The following is a 19,254-nucleotide window of genomic DNA, read 5'->3' as shown; positions in this document are numbered from 1 at the left end:
ATGAGAGGGTGGTAGCAACAATATTAGCATTGCCATGCAAGGGATGCACATTCTGTGCCGTAAGACAGAGTAGATTGGTGGTTACTAGAGGTTGGGAAAGGGAGGAGGAAGAAAGGATGAAGGGAGAGAAAGAATATGAACGTATTCATCACCACTCAACTGTACACTTAAAAATGGTAAGGATGGTAAATTTAAAAAATTAATAAAAAAATTATTTGGGATTATGTTGTATTTACAAACCAGTTTTGTACAAATCATATCGTTATATGAGTCATCCTCATTTTTTCTTTTTTAAAGTTGAGTTTATGGAGAAAACTTATGAGCAGAGACGTGGGAGAGCACATGCAGTCCTGTGAACTGTCATTGTCCCCAGCTCAGGCCAGCTGTGGCTGGACTGCAGGCCCCACAGCCAAAGCTCCAGGCAAAAAGAAAATGTCCCCGTTAAGCTCCACATTTTATGAGGCCACGGAGCAGCTACAGACACATGATTATGTAACAAGTGAAGTTCTTGACCAGGATAGAAGAGGCAGCCCTAAAAATTAAAGGCTGGTGGCACCAGCCGGTTCTGCCAATGATCTAACCCAGACCTGCTGAGCCAGCCCATGGCTCTGCTGCTGAAAGGGAGGGGGAAGTGAGCCATCAGCCATGCAGATCTGCCGCTCCTCAGTTCGTCCCCTCGCTCGTGGGGGAATATTAACTACAAGTTCCTCCATAGGCTCCTGCTGACACCAGGATTAATGGTTTCCGAAGCATTCCATCACATCCGGGAGGGAGGTGCCAATAGGGCCCCCACACTTATGTTGGATGGAAGTGGACATGTCTAACATCATGAACAGTTTGGGCAGAACATATTCATAACCAGAAAAAGAAGAGTTCTTCATCTATCCCTTCTGGCCTTTAACCTCTCCCCCGGGGACAGACGTGGTCGCATCTTTCCGGCTGAGGTCTCTCTCCCCTCTGGGGCTGAGCCAGATGGTCTTTCCTTTCTCCAGGGCGATGACTTCCACAAGGATCCAGGTGCAGCATTTGTCATGGTAAGTGATGTTGGGGGCAGAAGAGGGGGCTAGAAAACAACCCAAAGCAAAGTCAGGATCCAAGTTCATGTCTATTCAGAAATCCTCAATCTGAGCACTATCAGCATATGAGCATCATATGACATAACATGAATTTCCATCAATCCAGAGAACAGAGTGTGTACAAAAAGGAAAAAGGGAGAGAGAGAAAGAGAGAGAGAAGGAAATTGTTTTATTTATTTATTTATTTATTTATTTATTGAGACGGAGTCTTGCTCTGTTACCCAGGCTGGAGTGCAGTGCTGTGATCTCGGCTCACGGTAACCTCTGTCTCCCGGGTTCAAGCAATTCTCCTGCCTCAGCCACCCGAGTAGCTGGGACTATGGGGGCCCGCCACCATGCCTGGCTAATTTTTGTAGAAAGGGGGTTTCGCCATGTTGGCCAAGCTGGTCTCGAACTCGTGACCTCAAGTGATCCGCCCACCTTGGCCCCCCAAAGTGCTGGGATTATAGACGTGAGCCACCGCGCCCGACAAAATGATTCCTCTTTCAATATGTCCAGCTCAAAAGAAAGGAGAGTAGTAGACTGCTGCTTCTCACGTTCTCTTTGTTCCCCATCTCTGCCTCCTGGGTGCCAAGGAGCTCAGACAGACAGACAAACAGGCAGACAGGGCGAGGCTATGCAGAACTCATAAATAGCTGAAGCCAGTCTGACCAGCGGGCCCTGTATAAGTTGTCACTGGAGACACAAATTACCAAATTTGTCTCAAAGAGAAGCACAAAGGCTAGGCACAGTGGCTCACGCCTGTAATCCCAGCACTTTGGGAGGCCGAGGCAGTCGGATCACCTGAGATCAGGAGTTGGAGACCAGCCTGGCCAACATGGCGAAACCCCGTCTCTACTAAAAATACAAAAATCAGCCAGGTGTGGTGGCGCACCTACTACCAAGTAGTAACCCCAGCTACTTGGGAAGCTGAGGCAGGAGAATCGCTTGAACCTGGGAGGCAGAGGTTGCAGAGAGACTCTACCCTGGGCAACAGAGTGAGACTCTGTCTCAAAAAAAAAAAAAAAAGAAAAGCACAAAAATTTGTGTTAACCAACAAGAATGGAAGAAAGCAAACCAGGTTTAAAGAACTGCCTCCCCCGAAAAAGGCTTTTGAGTCAGATTGTTGTCACAGCACATTCCTTCAAATGTTCATGGAACAGATTATTCTCATATTATAAAAACTGTTCCAAAGTGTGGAAAAAGATGGAATACAATCCAATTTATTTTATCAATCTAGCACAGTACTAATAACAAAACATTAAAAAGGACGTAGCAAAAAAAGAATAAATTCATTTCAATAATAGGCTACAAAGATCCTAAATAAATTCTAATTATTTCCTAGCACTCTGAATTTGATGGCTCCTCAAAAGACGTTGACAGCTTTGGTGAGACACAGTGGGCTGCATGTGCTCCTACCATTTGCCACAGCGAGGATGCATGTGTTTCCTCTGGGCCCACTGACACCTGTGAGGGTGGCTGGGATCTTTCCCTAGGGGGCAGCCCACTGGGCAGGGAAGCCCCAGCAGCAGGAGGACAGATCTGAGGCTATAGTAGAGTTGTCAAGAGAGTCGAAAAATCACTTGGCTCTTGTAAATAATGCTACAATAAACATGGGAGTGCAGATATCTATGATTTTATACTTATTTCAATTCCTTTGGATATATACCCAGAAGTGGGGTTGCTGGATCCCATGGTAGTTCTGGTTTTAGTTTTTTGAGGAACCTCCATACTCTTTTCCATAGTGGCTGTAGTAATTTACATTCCCACCAACAGTGGGCAAGGGTTCCCATTTCTCCACATCCTCCACAACACTTATCTTTTGTCTTTAGATAAAGAATCAACCTAAGTGTCCATCAGAGGACTGGATTTTTAAAATGTGGTATATATACACAATGGAATACTATTCAGCCATTAAAAAGAAGAACACTTTGGCATTTGCAACAACATGGATGAACCTTGAGGACATTATGTGAAGTAAAATAAGCCAGGCAAAGAAAGACAAATACTGCATGATGTCACTGATATGTGGAATGTGAAAAAGCTGAACTCATAGAAGTAGAGAGTATAATAGTTACTGGGGCTGGAGGAGCAGGGTGGGAATGGGGGGATGTAGGTCAAAGGGTACAAAGTTTCTATTAGACAGAAGAGGCTTTAGAGATGGATTGCACAGCAGGGTAACTGTAATTAATGATATGGTTTGGCTGTGTCCCCACCCAAATCTCATCACCCAAATCTCATGTTGTGGGAGGGACCTGGTGGGAGGTAACTGAATCATGGGGGCAGGTCTTTCCTGTGCTCTTCTCGTGAGAGTGAATAAGTCTCATGAGATCTGATGGTTTTATAAAGGAGAGTTTCCCTGCACAAGCCCTCTTCTCTTGTCTACCACCATGTGAAACGTGCCTTTCACCTTCCGCTATAATTGTGAAGGCCTCCCCAGCCACGTGGAACTATGAGTCCCTTAAACCTCTTTCTTTTGTAAATTGCCCAGTCTCAAGTATGTCTTTATCAGCAGCATGAAAACAGACTAATACAGTTAATCATGTGTTGTAAATTTCAAAATTGCCTAAATGGTAGATTTTAAATGTTCTTACCACATTGATGTGATGGATATGTTCAGTAGTATGATTTAATTATTCCACAATGTATACAGGTACCAAAACATCACATTATACTCCACAAATATGTACAATTATTATTAAAAATAATTTTTTTTACATAAAGGTCATGCAGAACTAGAACTTTATCTAGAATATTGGGGAACAGCACCTTGGGGAGCTCTGCAGCTCTCCTCAACTAACCCCTTTAGCCCCATGTGCCCCCACGAGATCCCCAGCCTTCACAGGCCTGGCATGCGTGGGCTCTGACATCACACAGCGGGCTCCGACATCCAGGGAGAAAAGAAGGTGACAGCATCGAGGGAACAAAGGAAAGTCCTGGCTCCTCCCTCCCTGCTGTGGCCCCAGCATGCTAGAGGGTCTGCCTTCCAGGGAGGGGGTGGCCAGCGGGACTGTCTTCCAGGTCAGAGGTCCCAGCTCCAGCCTGTGCAGAGGAGGGCAAGGAGGTGCGGTTTAAATTGAGTTTGAGACTGAAGCATTGCACTGGGCTGAATTTGAATAACTCAGGGGACCTGGGGTACTACAGGACTGGGATGCGGTTGCAGGTTCGGTGACCTGGCGGAGAGCACTGCCCAATGAACTGGGTGTATTTACCCAATGTTCTCCAAGCATATATTATTTCTATAAATATGGCCAGGCATGGTGGCTCACACCTGTAATCCCAGCGCTTTGGGAAGCTGGGATGGGTGAATCACCTGAGGTCTGGAGTTCGAGACCAGCCTGGCTAACATGGTGAAACCCTGTCTCTACTAAAACTACAAAAAAAAAATTAGCCAGGCGTGGTGGCAGGCGCCTGTAATCCCAGCTACTCGGAAGGCTGAGGTGGGAGAATTGCTTGAACCCTGGAGGTGGAAGTTGCAATGAGCGGAGATCGTGCCATTGCACTGCAGCCTGAGCGACAGAGCGAGACTCCATCTGAAAAAAATAAATAAAAATAAATAAATAAATAGGAAAAAAGATTGAATCTGAGACTGTGGGTTCTATGGAAAGGAAAAGTTTGCCATTTAAGGAATGTATGAAGAAGGCTGTGCTATTTGACCTAGGGAAGAGGAAAGGGAATTTATCACATATTTAAAAGGGTATCCTTTATAACCATCAACTCCACAAAAACATAAGCTCTAAATAATAATACTTGGGAGAAAGAATAGGCTTATTGTGTGATCTTGAAAATGCCAGGACAAGGGTCTGAGGGCCACTGATTTCTAACCTCAGGGAGGCAGATTTCTGTTCCGTATGAGGACAATTTTCCATCATCGCAGGATGAGACAGCATCAGCTGTCTGCCCATGTGCCACACTGGCTGCATTACCACATTCTGGGAAGGAGCCTTAGTGGCCCATACAGCTCCAATGTTCTAGAATTCCTTGCTTGCCAGGGCTAGCCTAGAGCATACTATTTAATGCTGAGTCCAGCCAAGAAGGGGTGGCCAGTAGCTGGTATCATCCATAAATAGTGTGAATCTAAGATTGTCTCACACTCAAATACATGAGGCTGTGTATGCAGCATGGCTCACTGTGGATATGCTGTCCTAAAAATCTTACTCGAGGTGGTAGGGGCAGGTGGAGGATGGGTAGAAGGCAGTGGAACCCAGGCTTGGGAGAGCAAACTTCCCTTTCTCCCCAGGGAGAGGCAGCGGAGCCAGCTAGTGTGCCCATGGCTGGAGCCAGTCCCAAGCCCAGTGGTACTGGGAACGCTGCCCTCTGAAGTCAGTTAAGGACATAGTGCCTCTTGGAGTAGCCCCTGGGCAGAGTTGGATGCCCAAGTATCCTTCCTTCATTAGCACTCAGGAAACAAGTGCCCTAGGCCAACACTCAACGCCTCAACAATCAGCTCTCGGCAAAGCCTGGCCATCTTCCAACAAAAAGACAAGGGACATGGTGGCAATGAGTATGACCTCACTCCCAAGCACCATCTCCCCAGGCTTCCAGCTTTCAAACTTCTCCAAGTAAGTCCTTCACCAGAGGCCACGTTTGCCCAGGTGACACTTGATTGCAAGGGTCACACACAGGGAGAGAGAATGCAACTTTCTCTGCCTCTATTCCTTACAATAAGGTGGTGAGATCATTTCAGGAAGCCAGGAAGTTAGGCTTCACGTTTGCCGTGAAAGTGATGAGTTTGGTTAGCCTGATGTTGCCAGAACCTGCTATTCATTCTATGCATTTTCGGCAGCACAGACTTCACTAAAGTGATAAAAGTATTAGATATAGTATCAGAAGAAATTGAGTCACCAGATTCTCTGAGTTAGAGAGATTACCCCTTAAGGCAGCAGTTAGGATGATGTGCCGACTCCTTGACAGGCATGAGAAACCCCGCCCACCCCAGCTGCTGCCCCAGCCTCCCCATCATTCCTTCAGCCACCTGCAACTCCAGTCCTCCAATAAGCCTGTGTCTTTGCTTGGGCCCAGAGGCTCCTCTCCCTCCCTGTTCTTTGAATCATCCTTCTAGAATCCTCCAGTTTTCCCGAACTCCTCCCTGTCCACCCAAGTCACATCTTGCTGCTCGCTGTGTCCTCTCATGATGACCTGGATATGCCTCTTTCACAGCAAGCCAGACACTCCATCACCATTGCCCACCTGCCACTAGGCTGTGTGCACCTTGGGGGTGGGACTTCTGTCTTCTAAACTTTGAGTCTGCAGCACTGTGCCCAGCACAAGCAAGTGCTCAGCCAATGCTGGCTGAATAACTGAATAAAGGAACCACAGCATCCTAGAGGTGTTCCCTTTTTAAAATGCATGCAATGGACAGTACTGTGAAGCCAAAGTGACTGCATTTGGGCAGTGCTTAAAACCTCAATCTTTCTCTCCTTTCTGTAATTCACTGAAGCCCCATACATCAATCAAGGTGGACATGATCATTGTGCACTTTGGTTAATTGTAAAACCGATCAGTTCCAATCAATACCTGGCATTTTACATAAAGTCCACTGGTTTTAAAAGTGTGTGTGAGGTGGTTTCCTGATGGGCAAAGAACTTCAAGGAAATATTTATTGTGCTCACGGATGACATTCTAGCTATTGTCCGTGTTCCTTTTCACGGAGCTGTAAAGATGCCTTTTTACGGTCGGGCCAGCTGACATCTTCCTCATCCACTCCTCTAATGCACACATTCACTGTAGGATCTTTGTATCAATGAGTAATATTCAGCCACGTTCCACAAAGGTTTTTTGAGTGCTTGCTCTGAGCAGGGCACTGAGTAATGTGATTTGTCTCCAAAGCTTTCAAATCTGCTAAAAATATTCTCCATTTCCCAAGCAGTTGGGACAAACAAAAATTTTGCTCGAGTCTCTCTTCTGGGGCCCACTGAGTAAAAACGCACCTAGAGTTGCCCAGGGAAATAAAACCTCCCTTCATGGACCTTCCAGATCTCCTGAAAGGTTTTGTCTCCAGCTGGCTGGAGAGAGCTTGCTCATTAAATTCAGCACACAATCTCTGTCTCTAAGCAGCTGAGCTTCAGGGCACGCTGCAATCCATCAACCCTAGGAACCTGCCCAAGACCAGTCCCAGAGATGAGACGAAGCGTACATGACCACGGCTCCTCATCCTTCCCTATTCAAAATCCTAAGGAGCCTCCAACGTAGAGGGAACAACATCTGGTTTCTTCATCTCCAAGTGGGGATAACATTGCCTTACCTCCCAGAAACGTTATGAAAGTTAAAGGTAATCTATTTCAGTTGTCTAGCATAGTGCAAAGTATCTAGTAGATGTCCCAAAACAGGCTCATATATTTGCTTTTTTTTTGAAACAGAGTCTCGCTCTGTCTTCTAGGCTGGAGTGCAGTGGCGCAATCTCGGCTCACTGCAAACTCCACCTCCTGGGTTCACGCCATTCTCCTGCCTCAGCCTCCGGAGTAGCTGGGACTACAGGTGACCACCACCACACCCGGCTAATTTTGTTTTTGTATTTTTAGTAGAGCCGGGGTTTCACCATGTTAGCCAGGATGGTCTCGATCTTCTGACCAGTGATCTGCCTGCCTCAGCCTCCCAAAGTGCTGGGATTATAGGCATGAGCCACCGCGCCTGGCCATCTATTTGCATTTTTTCTAGCCAAATAGGACACCCTGGCTACTCTGTGGATGTGGCAGAAGAGATAGAGAAGAGGGAACAGGGAGGCAAGGAGCACGTTAGAAGGAGACACCACTGGCCTCAGTGACAGGCCAGGCATGGTGGGGAGGGAAAACTAAGAGTCAATGATGGTGCCAAGGCTTCTAGCCCAGTGACCATGTGGTGATGACATCATGGACTATGGCCTGGGGAGAGGCAGATTTGCTTTGAGAGCTCTTTGCTGTGGTTTTTATCCTATTCCACCCCTTCTTCACTCACCAAACTCTGCTCCCCGTACAGCACCAGTGCTTCCCCCTCCAGGCAGCCTTCCTTGGGATCAGAGGGAGAAGCAATCCCTCTCTCCTTTCATGTTTTGTTTGTCACATCATTCCATAATCATGGACTCCCTTCCCTCTCCATTAGGTAGGAGTGCTTCCCCCAGGTGCCTGGGACAAACAGACAGAAGACAAATGGGGCTGAAAAATCATGAATGAACAAATCCCACCCATCGACACCCCAGCAGGAAACAGAATCCAATACAGGAGGTTCAAATGCAGAGAGTTTCAGAGGTGTGGGCAGGATAGAAGGATCAGAGGCACGCCCAGAGACACACACCTGAGTCCATGAACTTGCTAGTGTGCCGATGGTCCTGGCTGCCAAGGGATGGCTTGGACATACTACGTACACAAGGTGGAAGGGGCCACCACTAGCAAACGTTGAGTAGAGCACTGTAGAGATTAGAGGAGGGGGGTGAGTGTGAGAGGCTCAGAGGTGGAATGAACGCACCTAAATGCATCACTCGAATGTGGGAGGGGGGACGGCTATGATGGCACCAACGACCAAGGCAGCAAGCACAGAGGAGGATGGGATGGCATCCAGAGCGAGAGCGGAGTGAGGCGCCTGCATTTCCTCCAGGCAACGCATTCGGGAGGCAGATGGCTTCTATGCCAGAGGCCCGGGCTAGGAGACAATCCTGGAGGCAGCAGGGGATGGGTGGCAGGGGATCTTCCAGGGAAAGCCCAGACAGGCATGAGCAATGAAAAATGAGGAGAATCCCTGAGCACACCTTTAAAAGAAGGCAAGGTGTGCCACAGGGCGTTGAGCAGAACAACTGGAGAGAGGGAGCACGAAAAAGTCAAAGGAGGAAGTGGTCAGTAGCATGAAATGTTCCTGAAAGAACAAGTGGCGTGAGGAGGATGGGGCAGAAGGGACATCCCATGCAGGCCTCAGGAGGCTATTGGCTCCATTGCAGGATATATAGAGGCAGGCACCCGACTCTGGTGAGTGACAGTGAGACTGGCCGTAACTGCAGTGCTGGGATAGGCAGGATCGGGAACCAAGATGTGCATCCGTGAGGGATGTGTTAGTAAATTCTACTGTGGAGGAATCTGTAAATCAATGGAACAATGTGTAGACAGACATTAACTATAATGAAGTAGGTCTATATATACCATACAGAAAGAACTCATTACATGAAAAGACAAATTGCAGGACAAATGGATATAATATATGGATATGATCCAAATATGCCTAATGTAGAGAGATAGATACAAGAGGTGTACCAAAATTCATTGAGCCACATGCTGAATAGCCAATAGTTAAAAAAAAAAATATATATATATATATATATATATATATAACAGCAAAAAAGATCCAAACCAAATATTGCCATGGAGAAGGAAATTTTGGGATCCAAAAATAAATCTCAAAGCCACTAAAAATTAATTATAGTTACTTTTTTGTTATTAAAAATTTAATAGGCCAGGCGTGGTAGCTCACGCCTATATTCCCAGCACTTTGGGAGGCTGAGGCAGATGGATCACGAGGTCAGGAGATCGAGACCATCCTGGCTAACACGGTGAAACTCCGTCTCTACTAAAAATACAAAAAAATCAGCCAGGTGTGGTGGCAGGAGCCTGTAGTCCCAGCTACTCGGGAGGCTGAGGCAGGAGAATGGCGTGAACCCGGGCGGTGGAGTTTGCAGTGAGCCGAGATGGTGCCACTGCACTCCAACCTGGGCGACAGAGCGAGACTCCGTCTCAAAAAAATAAATAAATAAATAAATAATAACTAAATTGTAAAAGTCTGACATTATACATTATGGGGAAAGAATTATTAATATACACACACTAAAGCTAGTAGGAAGGCAGTTTCATTTTTGTCTAATTTTACCAGGATGGGGTGCTGCTAATGGTGAAATCGACACGGAGTGATTTAGTCCCTTTTTGTCTTTAATAGTAACTGTCTGCAGAAAAGATACATCTCCTCTGTGGCTGTGGTAGGTTGCATTACAGTGCCTTCTTCCCATCCTCTCCCTTTGCCTTATGACTCGGCAGGACCCCCTCTAGATTGCCCTCTCCCTCAGCCCCATTGATTGAGCTGGACCATGTAAGCTTCATCAGCCAATGGCCTGTTAGCAGACATAACATGATCAGAAATTTAAATGTATTTGAGTGATTTGGCTTGGCCTAGAGGCGTCTGCCACTTGCCATGAAAAGAACTTGTCCCACATACCCACTGGTCCCAGAACGATGGAGACATATAGAGCATACCTGAACTCGACCTGAAGGCTGGGGTTCACAGCGCCCGGCAAAGTCAGGGTGAGCCTGGCTAAAATCAGCTCAACCAAAGCTGTCTTGCAGACCTGTGAACAAAAACAGGAAGTGAGGGTTGTGGTAAACCACTAAGACGCTGGTATTGTTCACTTTACATCATTATTGTAGCAATTGTTGACTAATAACATGGCAATATACAAAACACTTCCAGGAAGATTAGAATTATGATATAAATTATTTTCTACCGTTTTGCCTTTTATTATTTAAACTTTTACAAACATTTGTGTTGCAAAAATAATACGTTCTTTGTAAAGTTACCCTAGACTGTCTTAATATTTGAATTGACTGTTGATCTGTTTTCCTGCTTATTTAACTATTTGAACATTCTTTTTTTATTATTTTTATTTATTTTATTTTTTTTTGAGACGGAGTCTTGCTCTGTCGCCCAGGCTGGAGTGCAGTGGTGTGATCTCGGCTCACTGAAAGCTCCACCTCCCAGATTCACACCATTCTCCTGCCTCAGCCTCCCAAGTAGCTGGGACTACAGGTGCCTGCCACCACGCCTGGCTAATTTTTTGTAGTTTTAGTAGAGACAGGGTTTCACCATGTTAGCCAGGATGGTCTTGATCTCCTGACCTTGTGATCCACCCGCCTCAGCCTCTCAAAGTGCTGGGGTTACAGGCGTGAGCCACCGTGCCCGGCCTGAACATTCTAGTTTTGTACATAAGATGAGTAGCATCCACAATCATTAGTTGTTGCAACAATTTGTCTCACAACAAATAAATACACATTTATGCTTCAGTTGATTAACAATTCAATGTGTGAAACACATAAGAGATCTTTACTCCAAATGACATATAAATACCTCCTACACTTAAAGTAACTATTTTTGCATCAGCCCCAAATCTCAATGACATGTCATGTTCATAATGTGGACATTATCATCCTGATTAGATATGCGGATGATTTCCACAAACACACAATCATTGATCAAGGGCAAGCTCAAGAATGCCAGAACTTACATCAACGTAGGCATAAAACTAAGGTCAGGGCAGATTCTAATTCCACTTCTTGGCTTCAAAACCTTCAGCAGCTCCCCACTAAGAAATACAGGTCAAACTTGCAAACAATTCACTCACTGGCCTCAGTCTCTTCCCTTCACAGCTCTTTAGGTCTCAGACACAAGGAAATCACCCTATCTTATTAGGGTGTACCTCGTGTCTCAGTAACTTTGTACTGCTGTTCCCTAAAGCCTAGGAGGCCCTTCCCTTCGCCCATTCCTTTGAGCCCCAATTCTTTCCAAATGCTCAAGTTGTAAGGGAAGTGCTCCTGGGGAACTCACAGGACGACCTTTACTTCTCTATTGTTATCTTCATCTCACTACATGGCAACTGTTTGCTAACACATCAATCTCCCCCCTCTGAGTTGTGAAGGGCCTGGACTTTGGGGCCAGGACTGTATCATCTTTACAGGCCCAAGACCTAGCACAGTGCCTAGTGGTGGATACATGTTAAGTGGAAAGGTAATGGGGTGGATGCATAGACAATCAAGTGGATGGATCTTTTCTCATAGACACCTCCAATATTTTTAGAATAAGTACAAATAAAGAAAATATAGCAAGATGACAATGATAATAGTAAACCAGCAATTGGACAAGCATCCTCTGTGCAATGAGGGATGGTGGGGAGGCAATTCCCAACCTCCCCCATCTTTTTGGCATGAAATCACAGTTTTTTCAGATTCCCTGCAACTGGCAGAGGTCACCTATAGGAGTCTGCTTGCCAAGATTTATCCCTGGTAGCACAGGGGATGCCAATTCATGTATGCAGCCCACTCATCAGTCCTCCCTGCCTCTAGGAGTGTTCCTGACATCCCTGCTGGCCCTGCCTGTCTCCTGACTCTCCTCTTTCTCAGAAGGTCACCTATGCTGGCCTGAGCTCGTCATGACAACAGTCTTAGGTGCCATCATTCACCTTTGGAGGAAAATCATGCTGCCTACTTGGGCAGGCCCAGGTCTAGCTTAAGAGATGCGGAGTTCCACCACCCTTGTCCAGTAGATTTTTTTGAGGCTTTTCGGACATCTAAGTCCTTTTGTCAAATGGAAACCTATTGTGCAAAATAGATACAAGATGTGGCTGTGGTTGAAGCTGAGTTGAGTCGCACAAATCCTCCGGCTCCAAGGCCACCCAACCCTGAGACATCTCCACCAGGCTGCATGGCTCTATGGCACATGGTCTACAATCCACTGCCCTCATCTCTAGCACTGGGCTTGCACCTTGACATGCCCCCCACCGCTCATCCTCTGCAAATGTGCAGGTACCCTTCCTGCTGTTCCAGACCCCCTATAAAACCAGTGTCCTACACTGAACGCCAGTAACTGAACTGAGTCCCTGAGGCCCCACATGCTTCTAGCAGACCTCTCTCTCTTCATGACACAAGGCTTCTATTGTGAACAGAGAGATCTCCCAGAAATACAAGGCAGTTCGAAGCCACCTGCTGCCAAGTCCTTCCCCACCTGATTGCAAGATTCTTCCTATTTTACTTTTACTGCTTTGACTCACTCAAAACCTGACATTCCTTGAGAGGATACCCCCTCTCGATCCCATTCCTTGTCATCTGGATGGGGCTGACTCCATCTCTCCCCATCTCAACAGGTAGACATCCAACCGGGGCCAGATCTACCACAGCATTCATCCCTGTGGACACTGTGATTGGGTCACCGATGGACAAATGGTCCAACCCATGCAAATGAGATTCAATCCTGGTATCTTTGCCAGACCTTTCTTTCAACTAATGTTACTAAACTACATAAAACAAGCCACCACTGCTGGTAGCTACCGGACCGTCGTGTGGGGAAAGCCTGTCCAAACACAGGGCCACACAGAGGAGAGAGGAAAGAGATAGAGATATGTTCTGGTGCATTTGATCATCCGTATCCAATCATGCCTGATGCTGGCCCACCCACGGCCTCTCAGTAATATGAGACAACATTACTTTGCTTGAACCAGTTTGAGGTGGGGTCGAATACAATCCTCTAGCAGCTGAACTGTCCCTGACCCTGCTTTGCCCCTTAGAATATATGTTGGACAACTGCCCATTCTTGCCCAGGCAGCTTGGTGTCCCCAGCATCCTTCCTGCTGTCCCAGATCCCCTCTAAAACCAGTGTCCTACACTGCACCCCCAATAACTTAGCTAAGTCCTACAGGCCCCATATATTTCCTGCGGTCCACTCTTTTCAAGACACTAGGGCCCTATTGTGAATGGAAGAATCACCCAGAACTACAATGCAACGCGAAGCCACCTGGACCTAGGCCTGTTGCAACATCCAGCATCTCCTCTGCCCTTTAATCCTCCGTGGGCTATTGTCAAAGGTAGCCGAGGCCTTCCTCTGTCCAGGTTTCTCTTGCAATCAACAATGCCACCTCTTCTAGCTCTTACTTCAGTATAATTTGCCTTTGATGACTTAAAGAAAAATGAAACAATCCATTAAATAGCAAATACCAGTCTCCTTTCAATATGCTTCTTTTCAGTGCCTAATGCACGGGCCCGCCTGTAAGCTACACCTATCACTACAGAGTAAAATCATCAGAGTCTGAGCTGATGGGAGCATTTAAACTGATCAGAAAAGCAATTGATTGTTGACATGCTGCTGGCTCCTTGGTTTAGGATATCAACAGTTCATCAATGCCTCTTTCTGTGTGTTTGACAACTTGACTCCTTTTCTGCTCCAGACAGAACAAGTAGAGTTCCAGCCATGGGAAGGAAAGAGTTTGACTATTTGGCACATGGAGCAGATTTTCACATAAAATACACTTTTCCCTCCGAATATATTTGTTTCCTTCAAATAATCTGGGTCCCAATGGCCCAATAGGTAGTCACCATGATCTCCTAACTTAGGTATCCATTCACCTCACAAATACCCACTCTAATATCAAAGACAGAGTTTAAACTTCCTTCCCTCTACCAAAAAAACTGTGTCCCTGCTTGCAAGATGCTCAAAGCAAGATTTTCACACAAATCCAAGGGTTGACTCTCAAAGTGAAACAGAGTTTCTCACCTGGTTTCAAAGGATTTAGCTCTCAATGTCATCAGGGCACTGGATGGGAGAAATTTTACATGCAAACTCTGTTGACTAGATTAGGCCTGGTATCCACTTACCTGTAATCTCCACAGGCAATCTCATTCACATTGGAATTCATTTCTACCCTAATGCTATTTCCCAGGTCTGGATATATGTCTGATGTGACAATGTCTTTGAGCCCAAACCTGGAGCTAGGAGCTCCCTTCCTTTAGGATATTACCAGGTAGCCTGCAGACACCTCAATCTAAATGTGTCCAAAACTGAACTCAGTATCTTCCCAGAAAATCTGATTATCCAACTATATCTCCTCTCTCGGTCTATTTTTTTTATTTTTTTATTTTTATTTTTTGAGATGGAGTTTCACTCTTGTTGCCCAGGCTGGAGTACAATGGCGCAATCTCAGCTCACTGCAAACTCCGCCTCCCAGGTTCAAGAGATTCTCCTGCCTCAGCCTCCCGAGTAGCTGAGATTACAGGTGCCCGCCGGCACACCCAGCTAACTTTTTGTATTTTTAGTAGAGACAGGGTTTCACCATGTTGGCCAGGCTGGTCTTGAACTCTGGACCTCAGGTGATCCGCCCACCTCGGCCTCCCAAAATGCTGGGATTACAGGCGTGAGCCGCCGCACCTGGCCCTCTCAGTCTATTGGATCACCCATGTGCTCATGCCTCATTCATGAAAATTATTCCCATCTCTTCCTAGAGCTGACTGCCCCCAAGGCCTGTTGACACTACATGCTTGGCTTCTCCTTGCCTGCCTTTCATCTTCATCAGTGCAGCAGCTTTGGCAGGGCTGAAATGACAGCCTACTAGCTGATATCCCATTTCCCTCCAATCCACTTTGCCACTATACCCAGCATGACCTTCTCTAAGACTCAAATCCAACCCTGAGCTGCTTCAGAATCCTGTGCTGCTGCCAGATAGATCTGCCTGCAGTTACCAAGACATGCCTGCTGCTTCCTGGCGCTCCTTCAGGCTGTCTGCTCCCCAGAAGGGCCACCCTCCCTGACACCTTTCCCTTCCCTCAGTGTTGACCATTGCATCATTGTATCTTCTATGTCGCCTGTAACTTGACCATTCCTCTAATATTGCACTCAGCATATGCCTGACAGTTTCTCAGCTCTGGTTCAGGCACTTAAAAACGTGCACGCCCGGTTTTCTCCCCAGCTGAATCCCCAGCATCTAATCAGCATTCAGAAAATCTCTGCAGACTAAAGATCAGGAGAGTTTCTGTCTCATCAATAATGTTTCCCTTATTCCTGGGATGACCCCCAAATTGACCTCAGAATGCAGCTGGTCTTGGTGCATAGACCCCTGGGAACAAGAACCCATACGGCGGTTCAGATTCCTGGGCTAAAGGAAGATGCCTCAAAAGTTTGCAGCAGGGAATTTGCCCTTTAAGGGGGAAGAAAAGATGATGCAAGCTCCCTCCCTACCCACAACAACTGAGAGTGCCCCCAGAAAACTCTCTCTGCCCCCCTATGCATTTTCACTCGTTGCCTAGGAGTCCGGCTTGGTATTTATGAGTGTAAGGACTGCTGCTATCACAGGCCATTTAACCTTCAAAGACAGCATACTGCTTTTGAGAAGAGTGGCCTTTTTCCTTCTATTTCATTAGCCAGGAGCATTTTATGGTTTAATGCTTGCTGTTCTTCTCAGATGCAGAAATGTTAGTGGCTCCTTACTGTGAAGGCCTTTCTCATTCCCTGAGGGTCATCTCACCTGGAAGTAATCTACAGGACACTGAGTTCAAGATCCTCAGCTTGACCTCTGGTAAAACCAGCAGGAGGTGGCCCTCCAGCCCCAGAGGCCCCAGCTCCTTCACAATAAATTCCAAACTACCATGTGATATTTTATCCTAAGGTATCATAACACACATATCTTGTGTTATGGTATTTATATTTTCAAATGAGTGCATTCATCACAAACATCACTGCACAGCCATCAGTCTCAACTCACAGCCCTGGAATCCCATGGCCAGCAGCAGGTCCAGAGTCAGGTGGTCAGACAAAGCTGCAGGGAGACCAAGGCAGGAATAGAACCATCCACTCCATCAACCAGTCCTTACTGCTTTGTGCCAACTCCTACTGTGTGCCAGGCACTGCAGGTTCAGTGGCAGACAAGACAGAATAGTCCCTGCCCAAAGAGTGCTCATCTATACACAGCACAAGAAAGTCTGTGAAGTGCGTTGAAGCCAAGAGGAGCCTGGTTTTCATGCAAGGGGCAAGCAGAAGTCATCGAGGGCTTTCGGCTAGAAATTGAGTTATTGGCCAGGAGTGGTGGTTCACGCCTGTAATCCCAGCATTTTGGGAGGCCGAGGTGGGTGGATCACAACGTCAGGAGTTCGAGACCAGCCTGACCAACATGGTAAAACCCCGTCTCTACTAAAAATACAAAAATTAGCCAGGTGTAATGGCACGTGCCTGTGATCCCAGCTACTCAGGAGGCTGAGGCACGAGAATCGCTTGGAGGCAGGAGAATCGCTTGAACCCAGGAGGTGGAGGTTGCAGTGAGCCAAGATCACGCCACTACACTCCAGCCTGGGCGACAGAGAAAGACGCCATCTAAAAAAAAGAAAAAAGAAAAAAAAAGAAATTGAGTTCTCTGGTTTGCATTTTGAATGGGCCATCTGGCAGTTAAGAATGGATTGTTGGAGAGTGACAGGAGATGCAGCAGATTAATCAAGGGCTACTGCAGTGTGTAGACCCAGCACCAAGGGAGAGCACTGAGAGATGGACGTCAGGTGCCTGGAGTCACCAGTGCATACAACGTGAGGGATGTGAGGAAGAAAAGCATGCAAGGTGCCCCCTTGGTTTTTCACTTGAGGACCTAGTGGAATAGCGAACATTTAGAAGATGAAAAGGGCTGAGTATAGGGAGGAAGTGTTTTGGGGGAGGAGACAATTAGAGTTTCCTCCTTTGAGGCCTCAGACAAATCATGGAGCCTGTTTAAGTTTTGTGCTGGACGTTTTAAGTTCGAGACATTGTATGGCAACATCGTTGAAGTTGTTGAACATGCAAGTCTGAAACTCAGAGGGGTGAGAAGGGGGAGTCTGAGCTGGAACCAGAAAGAACCTCGGAGCCTTCAGAGTGGAAATATGGGGCTATCTTATACCCCAGGAGGGAATACGAACAATGGGATAGCCCCAGAGAGTTTCCATGAGACAGGCTTGTTTCAGGGTAAAAGTAAACAAGAGTTTTGAAGGGAAGAAATCACCCTCTGCAATAAAGTCCAGATTTTCTGTGCATTAGGAGGTGAGCAAACCATCCATCAGTAGAACCTACTCCCCGCCCCCCAACTCCAGTCCTGGTGACACTCCTTTGAGGCCTCAGACAAGTCATGGAACCTATGAAAGGCTCCAGGTCTTCGTCTGTGAAATGGGCGTCGGACTCGATGGTGTGACCATGACCCTTAGCACATCACCTGTGAGCCCAAGTCATTCCTCTGCTCACACCTGTATGCTCGTGCAGTGCTAGGTGTGAGGGATGCTCAGGACTATCGAGAAGGTCCCCACATCCGGACATTCTTTTTTTCTTTTTTCTTTTTTTTGAGACAGGGTCTCACTCTGTCACCCACGCTGGAGTGCAGTGGTGTGATCATGGCTTACTGCAGGCTTGACCTCCCAGGCTCAAGCAATCCTCCCACCTCAGTGGGAGTCCCAAGTAGCCGGGACTACACGTGCATACCATCACGCTTGGCTAACTTTTAAATTTTTTTAGAGACAGGATCTCACTATATTGTCCAGGCTAATCTCAAATTCCTGGGCTCAAGCAATCCTCCCCGCTTGCTGGCATTATAAAAGTAAGCCACTGCGCCTTACTTATGGCTTACCCGGCCATAAGTAAGCATCACATGGTGGATGTCTCAGGAAGTGCACCTTCTCAGTGTGCTATCTACTTCTCAATCCCTGCCTAGGAAAGCTGTAGGCCTCAGTGGTTCTGGTGACGGGCAACCTCTTCTCTTTCTAGGAGGAAAGAAAAGCATCTGTGATGGTGGCAATTGAGAGCCACTCATCACTGTCACATATACTACAATCTGTGTTGTAGGCAAGGCCACCATGGAGATTACAAGGACACCGAGCCTAAGAAAACTATCTGCTAGGGCCCGAGTTTGTAGCTCAGAGCCTGGCCATAAGATTCAAACTGCTTACCAGTCACTCAACCCAAGAGTCTAGTTCCCACCATGAAGGGTGGGAGTGGGCGCCAGGGGAGAAGAAGGAGTAGGAAGAGAGGGAGAGAAGAAAAGGAGAGGATGCTGATGCTGAAAGTAATTGTAAATAACCATTAGTATTAAAATACTCACATACACACACACACACACATACACCATAGTTGGGAACTAAAATCCAACTTGAGAAGTATCATAGTGGTGAAGAGGAAGCAGGGATGTACACGTGTGCTAAAATTTGGCCATTAGGAAAAATGAAGTGCTGACAAATGCTACAACAGAGATTAACCTTGGACATTATGCTAGGTGATATAAGCCAGTCATGAAGGGTTACATATTGCATAATTCCATTTGTATGAAATATATAAAATGTCTAGACATGCAAATCCATAGAAACAGAAAGTGAACTCATGCTTGCCTAGGGCTATTCAGAAAGAGAAATTGGGGGATAAAGGCTAAAGGGGTTGTGAAAATGTTTTATTTTATCTTATTTTTGTTTTTATTTATTTATTTATTTGCTTATTTTTGAGACGGAGTTTCACTGTTGTTGCCCAGGCTGGAGTGCAATAGCGCGATCTCAGCCCACCGCAACCTCTGCCTCCCGGTTCAAGCGATTCTCCTGCCTCAGCCTCCTGAGTAGATGGGATTACAGGCATGCGCCATCACACCCAGCTAATTTTGTATTTTCAGTAGAGACAGGGTTTCTCCATGTTGGTCAGGCTGGTCTCAAACTCCTGATCTCAG

At 46.6% G+C, this 19,254-nt stretch overlaps 1 protein-coding gene across 4 annotated transcripts in view; it reads right to left on the bottom strand.

Annotated features, from left to right (window-relative positions):
• Nucleotides 1-214: 214 nt before the first annotated feature.
• Nucleotides 215-19,254, bottom strand: part of LOC106999299 (uncharacterized) — a 64,387-nt gene continuing 45,347 nt past the window's right edge. The window contains exons 3-6 of one of the 4 annotated variants that reach the window (XM_077940428.1): nucleotides 10,262-10,353; nucleotides 8,325-8,437; nucleotides 7,989-8,155; nucleotides 215-1,063 (exon numbers count right to left, since the gene is read on the bottom strand). In XM_077940428.1, the coding sequence (XP_077796554.1) occupies nucleotides 8,416-8,437; nucleotides 10,262-10,353 (114 nt within the window). In that variant the 3' untranslated portion in view covers nucleotides 215-1,063; nucleotides 7,989-8,155; nucleotides 8,325-8,415. Of the gene's footprint in view, nucleotides 1,064-3,856; nucleotides 4,589-7,988; nucleotides 8,156-8,324; nucleotides 8,438-10,261; nucleotides 10,354-19,254 lie in introns of those variants that run through there. The other 3 variants (XM_077940426.1, XM_077940427.1, XM_028851328.2) reach the window with 3 other exon arrangements.

The sequence above is a fragment of the Macaca mulatta genome, chromosome 7 (genome assembly GCF_049350105.2).
Source record: "Macaca mulatta isolate MMU2019108-1 chromosome 7, T2T-MMU8v2.0, whole genome shotgun sequence".
Classification (NCBI taxonomy): Eukaryota; Metazoa; Chordata; class Mammalia; order Primates; family Cercopithecidae; genus Macaca; species Macaca mulatta.
This window is presented reverse-complemented; position numbering and strand designations above follow the sequence as displayed.